Source organism: Narcine bancroftii, chromosome 14 (assembly GCF_036971445.1).
Source record: "Narcine bancroftii isolate sNarBan1 chromosome 14, sNarBan1.hap1, whole genome shotgun sequence".
Classification (NCBI taxonomy): Eukaryota; Metazoa; Chordata; class Chondrichthyes; order Torpediniformes; family Narcinidae; genus Narcine; species Narcine bancroftii.
Window position 1 is genome coordinate 27,533,992 of NC_091482.1, and position 17,575 is coordinate 27,551,566.

The window sequence follows — 17,575 nt, forward strand, 5'->3', positions numbered from 1 at the left end:
AGATTAAGAACTAACCAATGTCATTACCTTACAGGTCAAAAAGTGCTCTGTAATTTATATTTTAGATGACAATTGCACCTATATATATAAAAAAATACCCTGAAGTAAAATGTTGAATGGTTGCTTTCAGTAAGAAATGAACCACTAAGCATCAGCAGTAAAAAAAATCTACATCAACAGACCTTGGGCCAGATTGGATTTTGATATTGAAATACATTTTAAATGGAGCAGTACATTAACGTCTCCAGCTTTTTCACATGTGTGTATATATAGGAGCAAGATAAAGATTGGAATTTGTAAATGGAAGTAACTTCAGGCTAAAATTGAATCCAGGATTAAGAGAGGGGGTAATATTGTTAAACACTTTCAGATCGAGTTTTTATTATATAGTGATGTTGGAAATTTGATGTTAAAAGGTAAAAGCTTGGTTTTAAGGTGTGCAACCTATCAGTAATTCAACGTGGGCATTTTGTTATTGTGGGGTCGTTTGTTTGTTGTTCCTCCATAATAAAATATTTTGTGGATCAAAGATTCCTACTTAGTACTTTATTGAATGCCTTGTAGCACTTTCATAGATGCTTGTAAGGGAAACACGAGACTGCAGATGCTGGAATCTGGAGGAGAAAGGCTACCTGGTGGAGGAACTCAGTGGGTCAGGCAGCATCTGTGGAGGCAAAGAGGTGGTCGGCATTTTTAGTCAAGGAAGGAGTTGCATCTGTCCTCCAACAAAGACCTTGTTCGTCGCTCCACAATCCAGCCTGAAGTCCGGCCAGTGATGTACTGCAGGTGGCATATTTTTAATTAGTTTTGTCATGGGGAAGAAACTATCTTTAATCTGTTGTGCGTGTTCTCATACCCTTGTGTCTTCTCCCCAGTGGAGAAGAGTGTGCCTGGGATATGATGGATTCTTCATGAATTGGCTGCATCCACTAGGCAGTGCGAGATGCAAATGATGTTCAGAGATGGAAGGGAAGTTTGCATTATGTTGTGGGCTGCATTTGCCACCTTCTGATCCTATTTCAATCTTGAGTAGAGCAATGCCCATACTAGGCTACAATGAACCCAAATATTTTAAAAAAGCCTTCAGTTTCTATAGTTCATTCACATCTCACATGGCATTAAATAATAACCAAAGCTATCCAAGAATTTAAAACTGAATCATGCCTCCGCTTCCACCAGTCCTAATACTGGAGTAAAATCAGATGGAATTTTGTAACATCTCGAGATGACACCAGATAAATATCATTTTCACATTTCTAAGAGGATTGGGAAAATCTTTAGCTTCTTCTAACCTTTAGATTCATAGAAGGCCTTCATGTGTGAGATTTGCAATTAAAATGTTGCAATTTTGGTCTGTTCTGCAGATTTTCATCCATTAAAGCCAACATTTGGCAAGTCACTTCCATTGTAGCATTCTTACTGTGGCTGAAGCCTGGAATCTCAGAATGAACAGAGCACCTGAACATCCAGTGGGCAACCCGGTAACTCCTCAGAATATTACTTCCCTATATTTTTGTGAATTTGGAGCCCATATACACAAGTATTAGGTCTAAATATGTACAAATGTGCTTGCAGCCTCTTAAGACCCGCATTAACCTTCTTCCTTAAAACAAAGATAATCACATAAAATCTGTTGAGTTTCATTGTGTTGGGAGGGGCAATGCTCTGGGTAATCAACACTTTCTTTCTATTTTCATTCTTTTTAATATGATATTTAATTTATATGCATATTTTTATTTATGTATATTAATTCTTTGAGGGTGAGGGAGGGAGGGAAGGGGAGGGGTTATAAACCATCATGTTACAAATTAAACTTTCTTCAGTTTAAACACTTATTGTATAATTATTGATTAATTACATGTATGGAAAAATGTTAAATTATCTTTTTTTTGAATATTTTATCTTAATTTTGTTTCAGGAGATCTGACTGTCCAGTCAATCACTTAGAGATGCAGCTGTTATAGAGTGCTGTGAAGTGGACATTTTACTTTTGGGTCCACGTCTTTATGCAGAGGTCAATCCCAGATTAATGCCCAGAAGAGCATCGCAAGCGTCTCTCTCCATTAAGGAACAAAGGGGATGCAAAATAATTCTCTCGTTCCTCGGCAGTGGGACCCATAACAAGCAGTCTACAGCTGGTCCATTTCCAATCTTTGCTCTACTGCCAATTTCCCAAGGGCACCATTATTGGCTTATTGGCTAAGAGGAAACATTTTGTATTCCTGATCCTGCAAAAATCTTAGCAGTCCCTGTCCAAACCTTATAATTGTGAGAAACATTAGTCTTTGATGCTTTTTCAAGGGTTAATAGCACGTCAGAATTTGTCTGTGTTGCATGATAAATGTTGTAATGGTACAACATTAATATGGCAGCAGGAGTTATCCTTTTTCAAAAAGTAGGCGATTTTTTTTGAGCATTACAGAGGAGTGATATTATGGGAGAATTGAGGTACTTCGTTGGTCTGACTCCTTTCGGCTTTAAGTAATATTCAATTATTTCTATTTTCAGAGTCCTTTCTACTATATGTCCCTCAGAATGCAGGATGTGACTGGAGATGGTGGTGTGCTAAAGGAAGTTCTCCGACCTGGCTTGGGCAATGTTATCCCATCTACTGCAACTGTTTCTGGTACTGTCAGTCATTGGGTATCCTGAACTGATTTCAAGAAAGAGGTGCTCGTGTAATGCCTTGCAGTTGGTGTTGGGTGAGATTACTGGGAAACTAAGGGCTTCGCATTTGCCTTTGTCTGTTATCCTTTCCCACCTGTTGACTCATCCAGTCATTCATTGAACATCATAGAGTGATGCCAGGGAAAGATCTCTTGTTTCAGTTTGGTTCCAGTAAATATTTGAATTGCAGTCGGGCTGTTTGAAGTAGCAGCTCCTGTAAAATAGAGATGCCCGTGAGGGCAAGCAGAGATAGTAGATTGTGTATGTCATCAGCAGAGAAAGCTAAATTGGTGACATTCCCCCTACAGCTGGGACGAATAGTAACTTCACGTTGGATGTGTCAAACTCACTCAAAATCATCTTTAACACTAACCATAGATCCACTTTTTCAGATTAGCCGGTAAACACCCAGCTTTCTCTTCATTGCTGAATTGGCTGACCATTACAGCCTCTCTAGTTCTCCCTCTTTCCGTCCCCCCCCCCCCCTCTCCTACCATGCCTCTGGAAGAGTTTCTACCCTAAGTCTGTGTTCTGTCCTTGGTTGGGACAGGAAGAAAGCATGAATGTCTGGTTGTACTGGCCACAGTGACTGACCATTGGTAATTCCACTGAACCCTTTAAATCTACTTGACACTTTCTTGTTTGGATGGTCAGCTGAGCATTGTTTTTCTGTATACCTTGCAGTTCATTACAGTGCCTACAGTGAATACACAGACAAGCCCTTTGATTCCAATGTGCAGAGGAACATGCCAAGGTTCCTGAAGGTCAGTGAAGGTGGGTATGGACTGCGCCGGTGGGAGAATTCTTGCTGATACCATTGGGCGTGATGTGTAGCACATTGGCTTTGCATCTCTGCATTCAGTATTAACCATGTATTGCTGAGACAGTGGGAGTGGAGGCAGAGAGAGCACTTGCTGCCCTGTAACTCCTCTTAGAACTGCTTCCTACCTGCCACTGCACTACCATTTACAACAGAGGCGAGCATGTCAGTGGTTGAACGGCAGGCCGCACTCATGCTTCCATAAATGAAATATAATAGATTGATTGATTAATTAATTACATGGAATAAATACGATGATGCATCTCAGACCATGGAAGGCATCTTCAAATCTGGAAATTCACCAAAAATCGAGAGTTGGTCATTAAAATGACACAATTTTTTAAGAAAACAAAAAAGTCAAAAAGAGAAAAATTAGTCACAATGAAAACAAATTAACTAACCCCAAAACCGAGCAGTGAGAGGGGGAGAATGTCACAGTGGAGAGGGGGAGAATGTCACAGTGGAGAGGGGGAGAATGTCACAGTGGAGAGGGGGAGAATGTCACAGTGGAGAGGGGGAGAATGTCACAGTGGAGAGGGGGAGAATGTCACAGTGGAGAGGGGGAGAATGTCACAGTGGAGAGGGGGAGAATGTCACAGTGGAGAGGGGGAGAATGTCACAGTGGAGAGGGGGAGAATGTCACAGTGGAGAGGGGGAGAATGTCACAGTGGAGAGGGGGAGAATGTCACAGTGGAGAGGGGGAGAATGTCACAGTGGAGAGGGGGAGAATGTCACAGTGGAGAGGGGGAGAATGTCACAGTGGAGAGGGGGAGAATGTCACAGTGGAGAGGGGGAGAATGTCACAGTGGAGAGGGGGAGAATGTCACAGTGGAGAGGGGGAGAATGTCACAGTGGAGAGGGGGAGAATGTCACAGTGGAGAGGGGGAGAATGTCACAGTGGAGAGGGGGAGAATGTCACAGTGGAGAGGGGGAGAATGTCACAGTGGAGAGGGGGAGAATGTCACAGTGGAGAGGGGGAGAATGTCACAGTGGAGAGGGGGAGAATGTCACAGTGGAGAGGGGGAGAATGTCACAGTGGAGAGGGGGAGAATGTCACAGTGGAGAGGGGGAGAATGTCACAGTGGAGAGGGGGAGAATGTCACAGTGGAGAGGGGGAGAATGTCACAGTGGAGAGGGGGAGAATGTCACAGTGGAGAGGGGGAGAATGTCACAGTGGAGAGGGGGAGAATGTCACAGTGGAGAGGGGGAGAATGTCACAGTGGAGAGGGGGAGAATGTCACAGTGGAGAGGGGGAGAATGTCACAGTGGAGAGGGGGAGAATGTCACAGTGGAGAGGGGGAGAATGTCACAGTGGAGAGGGGGAGGATGTCACAGTGGAGAGGGGGAGGATGTCACAGTGGAGAGGGGGAGGATGTCACAGTGGAGAGGGGGAGGATGTCACAGTGGAGAGGGGGAGGATGTCACAGTGGAGAGGGGGAGGATGTCACAGTGGAGAGGGGGAGGATGTCACAGTGGAGGGGGGGGATGTCACAGTGGAGAGGGGGGGGATGTCACAGTGGAGAGGGGGGGATGTCACAGTGGAGAGGGGGGGATGTCACAGTGGAGAGGGGGGGATGTCACAGTGGAGAGGGGGGGATGTCACAGTGGAGAGGGGGGGGATGTCACAGTGGAGAGGGGGGGGATGTCACAGTGGAGAGGGGGGGGATGTCACAGTGGAGAGGGGGGGGATGTCACAGTGGAGAGGGGGGGGATGTCACACTATGGTGCGCTGTTAACCAGAATAAGACACACACAAGGTAAAGACTGTACAACAGGCTTTAATCCACAAAGACTTCCACAGAGCCAGGCTGGCTGTAGCTGCAATAACTCTGAGTGAGACTTCGGGAGGCTGGCGCAGGCTTATATCCCGGAGGGGTGATTGACACCTGACCGGGTGGGACTTGATCCTTTTAGGCCGACTGATTGACAGTTGGCCAGGTGTTGCCCTGTCCCCTTACACTCCTGCAGAGGTTGTCGCCTGCAGTAGTCCAGTGGTGTACCACCACACACACAAAGAGAGGGAGCTCTCATGCAGAGAGAGAGAATGAGTCGCGCGCAGAGAGAAGAAGTGACAAAGAGAGAGAGAAGTGTTTACACGCAGGAAGAGGGAGTCACAGAAGGAGCCCAACTTGGAGAGGGAGTGCAACACTCTGCAAGGGGGTCCAACACAGAGAGGCAGATGATTGCAGAGAGACAAGGAGTCACACAGAGAGATTGTGTCATACACAGAAAATGTCCCAAATACAGAAACAGGAAGAGAGGAGTACCTCACAGAGATAAGTTGAAAGGGGTGGTTATAGAAAAAGTTGGTGTTGCAGAATGGGAGAAAGTTAGATCCTCACAGACACAGGTCTCACGCAGAGAAGGCTCACACAGGAGAATGTCACTGTGGGGTGGGGTGGGGGAAGGAGGAGAACAACATCTCCATGGGGGAGAGAGAGTGTTACCGTGAGGGGGGGAAGAGAGAGAGAGAGAACACCTCCATGAGGGGGGAGGGGAGAGAGAACGCCTCCGTGAGGGGGGGGGTGGGAGACAACGTCACCGAGAAGGGGTGGGGAAGAGAGAATGTCACCGAGAGGGGGGGTGGGGAAGAGAGAACATCACCATGAAGAGAGGGAGGAAGAGAATGTCACTGTGGGGGGAGGGGTGAGAATGTCACTGTAGGGAGGGGGAAGAGAATGTCACCATGAGGGGGAAGGGGGGAGAGAATGTCACTGTGAGGGGAGGGGAAAGAGCATTACTGTGAGGGGTGAAGAACGTCGCAGTGTGAGGGTGAGGGGAGAACATCGCCGTGAAGGGGGGGGAAGAGAGTCACCGTGAGAGGGGAGTCTCGCGCAGAGGGCTGGGGGTGGAGTCTCACGCAGGGGGCTGGGGCGGGTTCTCCAACACACAGAGCAGAGGTGAGGTGCACAATGGGAGCCTCCAACGCAGAGAGTAGGGAGGCCGCGTGTGGAGAGAGCAGGGCTGCCGTGCACTGAGGTGGAACTTGCACAGTGCTGTGCACTGAAGGTGAGAACCGCACTCTGGTGGTACACCACCGGCCAACTGCAGGGGGCAACACCTGTACCTGTAGGAGTGTATTGCCAGCCTACTACAGGGGAAAACCTCTGTACCTCTCAAAGGCAGGAGTATAAAGGGACAGGACAACACCTGGCCAACTGTCAATCAGTCGGCCTAAAGGGATCAAGCCCCACCCGGTCGGGTGTCAGTCACCCTCCGGGTTATAAGCCTGCGCCAGTCGGCCTCCCAAAACTCACTCAGAGTTACTGCAGCTACAGCCAGCCTGGCTTGGTGGAAGTCTTTGTGGATTAAAGCCCGTTGTACAGTCTTTACCTTGTGTGTGTCTGATTCTGGCTAACAACGCACCACACACGCACAGGGTGGGGGGAGAGTCTCACACCGAGGGGGGCAGCCACATACCTTGCCCAATAAATTTGGATTGTGGGCCATAGGTTTCCCACCCATGACTTGCAACTCGCCTGAGAGAGTTTTGATGCTGCTGCATGTCCTCATTTGCTGCCCAGGAAGTGGCAGATAGTACACCAGCTTCCACAAAGTGTGTAAATAGAGGCCATCAATGCTTTGAATCAGTGATTTTCAAACTTCTTCTTCCCACTCAATCCCTATGCAGTAGGTGCTCTGTGATTAGTAAGGGATTACTTGAGGTGTGGGAGTGGAAAGAATAAATTTGAAAACCACTGCTTTAATTTGATGCACCACATGGATTAGTGAAGGCATTGCCATTGTAATTCTAGTCTAGTTTGGCCCTTACTCCTGATAAACCTAAAACCATGAGCTGGTGCACCTGTGGGCTGATTAAAAAAAAATCTTGTGGCTTGCAGCCAATCAACTTCCATACAGTGATATGAAATCAGAATTATTTCATGTGTGGATGGTGTGAACCATGTACCTTCGCCCTGCAGTGTAACTCTGATCCATCTGTATCCACTTGGTGCTAATAATTAGTAACACAGGTTGTTGGATGTAAGAGAAAGGATACTGAGGAATGTGCTCAAAAGTCAAACTAATGGGGATTAAGGACCAAGGTGGTGGATCTCAACACATTAAATGGTGTCTTTTGGCAGTGATTACTAAGATGTGTTTCGCTAATATGAAATGCGTGTGACTCCAATTGTTTGAGATGAACTGCGAGAATATTTCTGAAAGCAGGCTTGGTTTCTTCAGGTTTTGTTTTTGCACTTGATTTGCAACCAGGGCAAAGTGAGATTTTATGAAGGTCTCATGGGGTCTCTCATGTGCTTTCTCTCTGCGTAAAGTCACGGTAGAAGTTGAATTCTGTTGCGTAGAGTTCAAAGCAAGGGAACGAGCTGTAGCATACAGGCTAATGTGAAACTGTCCAGGAGTGTACCTTGCTACTTCGAGGGGGTCAATCAGACCATAAGCACTTAAAGCTATTGAAGTGTAATAATTCTTTTGCCCACCCCAGCCTCTCAAAGAGACCTCTGTTAATTTGCAGTGAAGTTGTTGTTATGAGATGGAGCCTGGTTAAGTGCCACGAAGTATATTTGCTCTTGCTGAACCACAGTGCACTGGTGCCACCTAGGCACAGATCTAGAGTACTTCACCTCCTAGTCTTCATGTATTTGAGTGCAGAGATTGTGATTGCTGGAGGAACCCAGCCTGTCTTTTCAGGGTCTATAGGAGATTTTTAAAAAATATATATATTGCCAATTTGTTTCAAGAAATTAGCAGAATGAGACAGAAGCAGAAAATCTCAGAATTCAAACAATGGGGTTGGAATCCGGACCAACAAAAGGTGTTATTTGGATATGATAAGGGACAGGTAAGAATTTATCATGTTTGTGTGAAAGGACATGGAATGGAGAGAGAGAAATAGGGAAAAGCAATGGTGGGGGGAGGGGTTAATGAAAGCCAGAAAAGTTCCTATTAATGCCATTTGTTTGGAGAGTGTCCAGGCGGAAGATGAGGTGTTCCTCCAATTTGCAGGTGGTCTCAGCCTGGCAGTGCACGAGACTACGGACAGACATGTCAGCAAAGGGATGGGATGGAGAATTGAAATGGGTGGCCACTAGGAGATCCACGCTATTGCGGTACACAGAGGGTCGTGTTGGATGAAATGTTGGTTAAACCATATTTGGAGTATTGCGTGCAGTTCTGGTCACCAAATTATTGAGAAGGATGTGCAGACTTTGGAGGGAGTGAATAAGAGATCCACCAAGGTGTTACTTGGATTAGAGAGAATTGGTTATCTGGAGAGAATGGACAAACTTTAACAAAATGGTTGTGGTGATACAACCACAACACTGGCCACACTCCTCCTGGGCTACTGCAGACTGGCCCCACCTGCTATCACCGTATAAAGTCTCAAGCTGGCCCCTTCAGAGACAGTCAGACACATGGAGCCAGCAAAGATAATAAGACTGGTGTGTACAAGTTTAAGCTAATTAGAGCCTGTTGTATAGTCTGTGGACTTCACTTCAGAATTATTCACACAGCAGCGCTTACAAATGTGCTGGACTCCAGGCCAGCTAAATGGGTACTTTAATATGATGTGATTGACTTTGCATCTGAGCTGCTGGGTTCATCTTTATGGTTACCTGGATTGTTTCAGATATAACACTGCTTGGAATGCAACGTGCAATTCTGACCATGAGGAAGGGCGAGTTCTCCCGGTTTCTTTTCAAGCCACAGTACGCGTACGGGAAAATGGGCTGCCCCCCACGGATCCCAGAAAACGCCACTGTACTGTTTGAAATGGAGGTGTTGGATTTTCTGGATACATTGGAATCTGATGAATACTTCTCTTTGTCACAGGTGGGCAGATCTACCTGTTGCAGGATGAGCAATGATATTGCTGTTGTACTTTCAGGATTGCAATCCTTGTAATTTTTTTCAATATTTTTATTAACATTGAAATTTCACATCCAGAAGTCAAGAAGATATATTACACTTAAATCATATGATTTCATCCAAGGTACCCCACATTTTAATCAAACCAATTATATTGATATTTTATTAAAAAAGGAAAATCTAAACCCACTACCAAGAAAGATGCTGTTTGGCCATTAAAAAAAAGAGACAGGATTCTTCTCAGAGTAATTTAAGTCTATCTGAACTATTAGCATGGTACCTTGTCAAGTCACCTTGATTTATCGTTTATGCCATGCTTGCACGGTAAAGACGAGATGACGTTTATCCAGGACCATGGAGCATATTTACATAAATATGTTAGAATTGAAATCAGTTTTGTTTGATTTGTGCTTGTATTTCTCAATTTTTATTTTTATTTTTTTCCCTGTTGAATTTATTGGAATGAACTACTTTTAACTCTGTAAACTCGGTGATAAATTAATGTGAAATCCAGTGGCGCTCTGATCAGCCCATTAGTCTGCAATCCAGGGTCAGTGGCAACATCAGCTCTTTCCCTCAAAGCTTGTCACGCAACAATGTTGCAGTTCAATATTTTGAACACTATCAGTGTATTTGTTAATTGCCATTGTAGATATTTCTAAGAGATTTTGCATTGAATTTGCTTTGCGCCAATTTCTGTTTATGGCTTCTAGCAATGAATGTACAGTGACATTTTATGACTGGCATTGTCTTCTATATGTTTAGCAAAAATAAACTGCAAGTGCTGGACTTTGAAAAATTAAAGCAGAGGATCCTAGAAATCTACAGATCAGTCAGTGACTGTTGTGAAGGAACCAATTTCTGCCAGCTGCAACTAGACCCCTCTACAAGCCACATCTACCCCTTCCCCAGGAATTGTGCGCTCCTTTCCCCTCTCCACACACGCCTCTCCACGACCTCGAGTACTTACCCTTACAGATACAGGAGGTTCAACACTTGTTCTTGCACCACCTCTACATCAGTGGCACGAAGTGCAGACTTGGTGATTAGTGAACAGATCATCTATGCTGTGCAATCAGTGCCCATCCTAAGCTCCCGATTGCAGGCTAAATCTATTTCCCCTAGAAATCTACAGATCAGTCAGTGACTGTTGTGAAGGACCCAATTTCTGCCAGCTGCAACTAGACCCCTCTACAAGCCACATCTACCCCTTCCCCAGGAATTGTGCGCTCCTTCCCCCACTCCACACACGCCTCTCCATGACCTCTAGTACTTACCCTTACAGATACAGGAGGTTCAACACTTGTTCTTGCACCACCTCTACGTCAGTGGCACGAAGTGCAGACTTGGGGATTAGTGCACAGAGCATCTACACTGTGCAATCAGTGCCCATCCTAAGCTCCCGATTGCGGGCCAAATCTATTTCCCTTTCCATTCCCTCACCAACTAGTCCATCCTTGGCCTTTCCACTGCCAGAGTGAGACCCAACGTAAACTAGAGGTAGAACCTGTCGTATTCTGCCTGTGCAGGATGCTGGATAGTGTGTGAGTGGTTGAATTGCAGGCTGCACTAATGCTACCGTAAATGAAATAAATAGATTGATTAATTAATTACATGGAATAAATACGATGATGCATCTCAGGTCATGGAAGGCATCTTCAAATCTGGAAATTCACCAAAAATCGAGAGTTGGTCATTAAAATGACACAATTTTTTAAGAAAGCAAGAAAGTCAAAAAGGAGAAAGCTCCATCTGGTCCAATTTGTCCTTCACCTCTCCCCTTCCATTATGTCACCATTATCACCTCCACTAAGCAGATTCATCTTGGCAGCCTTTGTCTCCAATTATCATCTTTTGAGTGTCTACAACTTTATCCTTTACATTGACTTACCTTGTCCCCCTTTTTATTTCTCTTGCCCCTCTCACCCTTACCTGAGGACACCTACAATCAACTGCTTCCGCCTCCCCATCTGTCTGTCACCCTTCCCACACTGTCCTCATTATACTAGTTATCTCCCCTATGCTCAGTCTGATGAAGTTTCAACCCAAAATGTTGATCATTCTTTTCTTGCACTAATGCTACTCAACTTGTTGAGTTCAGCATTGACTTTGTGAGCTTAATTTGTAAGTAATCTGAAGTAATGAGTGCAAATTTGAGTGAGTTTCGTGTTACTGTTTTTAATGGTAGCTTTACTTTCATGCTGTCCTCCAAATTAACCACAATTTCTCTGAATTGTTCATTTCTGTACTTGTGGGAATTTTATTCCTTTTACTCTGCACCACTTCCTCTATCTTGGTTATGTTTTAATTAAATTCTTGTATAATTAAAGGGTGATATGCCCAGTTTGCTGTCAGAGTTTGCCATAAATTCTGTGTAGACTTGAACTGTACCGATCACATCCCACCATACAAGATATTTTCTTGGTAATGAGAGTCTCTGAACCCTGAGAATTCCTCTGCAAGATTTTTCCCTTGTTTGTGTTACTTCACCATAATTGTGGGAATGAAAACATCATTCTCCCTTGGGTAGCTGACGAAAGAAGAAATATTCGTCAGATGATCCCCAATATAAAGAATTCCAGAGAACTTCTGATAAAATTGAGGTATTTGAGGAGGAAGTGGTAAAGTAAATTTTGAAGAACTGAGGGGAAATTTTGAAGAACTGTGAACCATATCAATCAAAATGCATACAAACATTTCCCTCTTAAATATACACAGTGGCATTTTCTCCCCCTTTTTTCCCCCCTACCTTCCCTCCCCCCTTCCAAACCCATTTAACGTTCAACATATACAATACAATAAACCCATTTAACAATGTCATCACACAATGAAAATAAACAAGAAAATTGTGTCATCTGCTTTTACACACTGGATCAGGTCATTTTGTCGTCTTCTCATTTTATCATTTTAGGGGGTGGAGGTCCGCGGTAGGCCCTCTGTTGTGTTCCATGTATGGTTCCCAAATTTGTTCAAATAATGTGACATTTTTTAAAATTGTTATTATTTCCAATGGAATACATTTATTCATTTCTATGTACCATTGCTGTACTCTCAGGCTCTCTTCTGATTTCCATGTTGACATTATACACTTTTTTGCTTCAGCTGAGGCTATCATAATAAATCTTTTTTGCGCTTCATCCAGTTTGAGGCCTAATTCTTTACTTATATTACTTAGAAGAAAGATGTCTGGATTTTTTGGTATGTTGCTTTTTGTGATTTTATTTTAAAACCTGATTTAGATCTTTCCAAAACTTAAACTTTTTCACTTTCTCACATGCCCAAATTGCATGTTCTGTTGTTCCCATTTCCTTCTTACAACGAAAACATCTATCTGATAATGTTGGATCCCATTTATTTAACTTTTGAGGCGTGATATATAACCTGTGTGCGATAGTACAGATTCTATCACCAATGTGTATATGTACAGATGGTAGTGTAGGATGACTGTGATTGGCTGAGAGTGTAGCCACACCTACTGGCAGGTCTACAAGGATTGCTCCTAGCCAGACCAGGTCATTCTGGACTGGTCAACCTACTTGTGATATGCTCCAGTCTTTTAGTTAATAAAAACCTTGGTTTGGATTAACAAGTCTTTGGTTCTTATGACGCGCATTACACTGTGTAACCAATTATATTGTATCATGCGTAACCTCATGTTTATTATATTCTTCATGGTTCCAGAGCATAACTTTTCCCATATTTAATTTTTTATCTTTATGTTTAAATCTTTTTCCCACTTTTGTTTGGGTTTATAGCTTATTTCATCATTTTCCTTCTCTTGCAGCTTGATGTACATGTTTGTTATAAATCTTTTTATTATCGTTGTTTCTGTAATCAAATATTCAAAGCTGCTTCCTTCTGGTAATCTCATTCTGCTTCCCAATTTGTCCTTTAAGTAGGCTTTCAGTTGATGGTATGCAAAAATTGTACCATGAGTTATTCCATATTTGTACTTCATTTGTTCAAATGTTAATAAATTATTTCCCAAAAAACAATTTTCTATTCTTTTAATTCCTTTTCTCTCCCATTCTTTAAAGGAAAGGTTGTCTATTGTGAAAGGGATTAGTTGATTTTGCGTCAATAATAATTTTGGTAGTTGGTAATTTGTTTTTTTTCCTTTCTACGTGAATCTTCTTCCATATGTTGAGTAAATGATGCAGTACTGGTGAACTTTTATCTTGCACCAGTTTTTCATCCCACTTATAAAGTATATGTTCTGGTACCTTCTCCCCTATTTTATCTAGCTCTGTCTTGGTCCAATCTGGTTTTACCCTTATCTGATAAAAAAATCTGATAGATACCTTAATTGTGCTGCTCTATAATAATTTTTTAAGTTTGGTAACTGCAAACCACCTTGTTTGTACCTCTCTGTTAATTTAGTGCTATCCTCGGTTTCCCCCCCTTTCCATAAGAATGTCCTTATTATTCTCTTTAGTTCATAAGAATTTCTCTGTTAAGGGAATTGGTAGCGATTGAAATAAGTATTGTATCCTTGGGAAGACATTCATTTTAATGCAATTTACCCTCCCTATCAATGTTAGCGGTAATTCATTCCAATGTTCTGTCTTCCTGCAATTTCTTTATTAGTGGCTGATAATTTAGTTTGTACAGGTGGCCTAAGTTTTATTATCTAGCCTGATACCTAGGTATCGGACTGGTTGTGTTTGCCTTTTAAATGGTGATGCTTTTTTAAATTCTGTATAATCCGCATTACTCGTTGGCATCACTTCACTTTTATTTGCGTTGATCCTTCAATTTCTTATGTAATTCTTTTATTTATATTTCTGGTTCTGTTAAGTATACTATGATGTCATCTGCAAATTAACTGATTTTATACTCCTTCTCCTTTATTATCCCTTTTATTTTATTTTCTGCTATTCCATCTTCTTGATAAAATGCAAAACACTTAAACTAGTTCAAGACGCAGAACACATTTGTGAAGCGCTTATGAAATGCATTGAAAGTTGCAGGGCTGAGAAGTAATGGAGCTCAGGTGGATATACCTCCCTGATCTTGCAGCACTGTGCAGTGCTAAGGGAGCTCCCCCAACCCCCGGCATTTTACCCTGGAAACAATCACCTAAGGGTGGCTTGATTGATGGATTTAATGAAGAGAAATTGGAATGAGAGATGGACACTGCATCCAGGAAATTAAGGGAAAGGGGGCTAAATGTTGAAGTGAAAATTGAGCCAATAAATCAGTCCAGAAATTGAGGAATCTTTTGCAACATGCAGATTCCAGAAGGACCTAAATAAAGAAGGCACCAAAATGGTTAAAGAGGTGTCATTTATTGAAATGGGGTAGTAAAAGATCTGGGAGATTTTTTTCAAAGCAGTTCAATTAAAGTACACATTTTGTGCATTCCAGCTCTGTTCCATGTATTTATGCTGTAGTGTAGATATATCTGATTTATTTTGCCCTTTACGATATCCCCTTCAGTCAAACAGCTCTCTGGTATTGAGCACACAGAGAAGCTGGAAGAGCTCAGCAGGTCAGACAGCATCCATGGTCAATCAATGTTTAGCATCAGGTCCTTTTATCGAGACTCGTTATCTTTTATCTAGCTTCTCATTGCTTGCTCAAGATTCCAGGATCTGCTGTGTTTTTTTTCTCTTATCATCTGGCATTTGCTATATTGACTTGGAGATGAAGGCTGATCATGGACAAAATGCTGGACGCTGTGTATAGTGTGGGGGAATATTGGTGAGGGATAAAAGATGACTGGAGGCCATGAGTGACATGGTGGGGGGGGGGGTATTGTTGAGGAGGAGAGGTAGTGATGGAAGGGAACCACGAAGTTTGCTGGACCGACTGGAATTTAGAAATTGTGTTCCAGGACAGACTGACTTGGGGGCGGTGGAGAATGGGAGAACAACTTGGTTAAACTTTTAAACATGGAGAGGCTTCTCACACTTCTACCCATCCTAGCCACTCTCAACGTCCCCCTAGTCTTTAAGACTTTAATCCCATATAGTTAGTGGACCTTTGCTGTGTATCACCTCATCAAGACTGTCCTTGCAAGTGCTGCCCCCTCCAGAGGAAAGCACTGAAATTTCATCTTCCTAAATGAGAGCGCTACTCCAACACGTTCTTTTCAAACACACAGATAAATTATAATAAATTATAAAGATATATAATCTGATTTCTCTCATCAGTAGGATCTAGATACTGTGTTTAAAAAACAAAATTATGAATGAGGGATTATCTTTATTTTAAAGCAACTTGTGCTGGTTCAAAGGTGTGTTCAATCAGACTAAGAATGTGGAAAATGTCTTGATGCCTACTAGATCTCCCTCTGATGACCTTTTGTTCCTTGTCTTTAGGCAGAGCAGATTAATTACCCTTTGGACAAGCTACTGAAAGTGGCAAACACTGAGAGGGAGTTTGGGAACCATTTCTTCCACAAAAAGCAATACGAAGATGCAAAGGACCAATACAAGAAGGTACCAAGAAGTGGGTGAAAAAACTGTGGCTGCTTGCTGACACTGAGTCGGATGTGAAGTTGGGATAGATGTAGGCCTAACCTCCCTGACACACTGCTGTTTTATCCCTGGCTCCCTTTCTGAGCAGGTGGAATTAATAGCCTTTTCTCTTGAAGGGCTAGTGTTCGTATTTGCCTCCCTGTGCATGGGTCACCATTTGCAAGAGCTTCTCCTCTATTAGTGATGTTTAACGTGGGAGCTCCCCCATCCCTTCAATGCACCAGAGTAGAAGTTGAATAGTGTTGTGTTCAAGTGGCAAAATGATACTCAGTATCCCACTCATCTTGGTGTCTATCTTTTTGGCTGTGTCCCGCTGTACTTGGAACTGGACTATTCCAGCACCACGAGTCACCTTGTGATGAGGTTCTACCTATCCCCAGTGTTGCAAAAGGATAGGACTGGCCCCATTGCCGTGCAGTGTTCCAGTAAGACATTGCCACACTCCCTGTCCGTCAGAGTAAAGCATTTTTAGAAAACACCTTTGACTGTGAGTCCATCAGCTTGGTGCATCCTACAGGCACTACAGAAATGGTCCTTTCGGGTGGTTACCCGAGCCAACTGTTCAATTTGTCTGGAAGAATATAACAAGCACCAGAACCTCACCTGGCCCCGGTGTGAGAGCAGCCCTCCTGCCTGATCCTTCCTGCATGGTCAGAATCTCAGGACCCCCCCCCCCCATATATGCAGCCTTCAAGATGGCTGTAATGAGGGTGAGACAATCACCCACCTCTTTCACGATTGTCTGAAAAGAGATCTGAGGGGCTTTGCTGAGGTTCATCCTGCATAACAGAGGACTCTGTGATCTATAAACTGTTCTCAGGGAGTGCACACTGAAACAAACTTCAGCCATTGCTGGCTGATGATCAGGTCATAAAAGATGCACTTTGGTCTGCTCAGGGTATTCTAATAACTCACTGGTGGGTTGGGGAAGACATTGATGATGGTACTATTGAATGGCACTTGCTGTCTGTTAACCTTCTGATGTTCTAGTTTTAACAGGTCTAGTTAGCTTCATGGCCTCATCACAGCCTTGGTCTAAACGAGCTGGATTTTGGATGCAAGCTAAGAGTGAACCTTAACATAAGGCATCATTCATTGTAGTGTTAAGAAACTCTGATGACAGGAGAGTGGTGACTTTGTGGCAATGCCTGGATAACATTCAAAACCAAGCTTTTCACAGTATCCTGGTGCACGTGACAATAAATTAAACTCAAACTCTTCTTCAGTGTTATCCAAGCCATGTAATTCTCTCATTCTATAACTTTTTCCACCTCATATCATCATCCCAATATATTGTTGTTAGTACACATTACCAATGGACCAAAATTTTAACATTTCAAACTCATTCTCTCTATTTTATTGTCCACACATAGTACTTTACATGTGACCTCTGCGACACAAACTTGCAGTGTGTAAGGAGTGTCTCCTCTTGTCATTCAGCTCCACACATGCCCGGGATCTTTCTTTAATTCTCACTCCGCTTTCATTGAAATAGTGGAAACCTGTCCTTCCAGTGTATCATGGGTGAGGATCCTTGATGGAAGTGACAAGTTAGAAAATTAATCTTCTAATTCAAATATTTATAGCTAAATCAAATTGAATCTTTATCCTTTTTCTAAATTGTCTTCCCCATATTTTCTGCTCGTTATTTTCCTTTAGCATTTGTATATTTGCATCCAATGAAAAGTGTAAAGATACCTATATGTAAATTGCTAATCCATGGGCTTTAATTGCAAATCTGTGTTCCCCACCCAGTCATACTAAGCAGGCCAGT

At 43.0% G+C, this 17,575-nt stretch overlaps 1 protein-coding gene across 6 annotated transcripts in view; it reads left to right on the plus strand.

Moving 5' to 3' along the window:
- Positions 1 to 578: 578 nt before the first annotated feature.
- Positions 579 to 17,575, plus strand: part of fkbp6 (FKBP prolyl isomerase 6) — a 100,192-nt gene continuing 83,195 nt past the window's right edge. For 3 of the 6 annotated variants that reach the window (XM_069911747.1, XM_069911748.1, XM_069911749.1), the window contains exons 1-5: positions 1,190 to 1,481; positions 2,509 to 2,626; positions 3,352 to 3,441; positions 9,081 to 9,283; positions 15,643 to 15,762. In XM_069911747.1, coding sequence (XP_069767848.1) covers positions 1,446 to 1,481; positions 2,509 to 2,626; positions 3,352 to 3,441; positions 9,081 to 9,283; positions 15,643 to 15,762 — 567 coding nt within the window. In that variant the 5' untranslated portion in view covers positions 1,190 to 1,445. Of the gene's footprint in view, positions 787 to 875; positions 1,482 to 2,508; positions 2,627 to 3,351; positions 3,442 to 9,080; positions 9,284 to 15,642; positions 15,763 to 17,575 lie in introns of those variants that run through there. The other 3 variants (XM_069911750.1, XM_069911745.1, XM_069911746.1) reach the window with 3 other exon arrangements.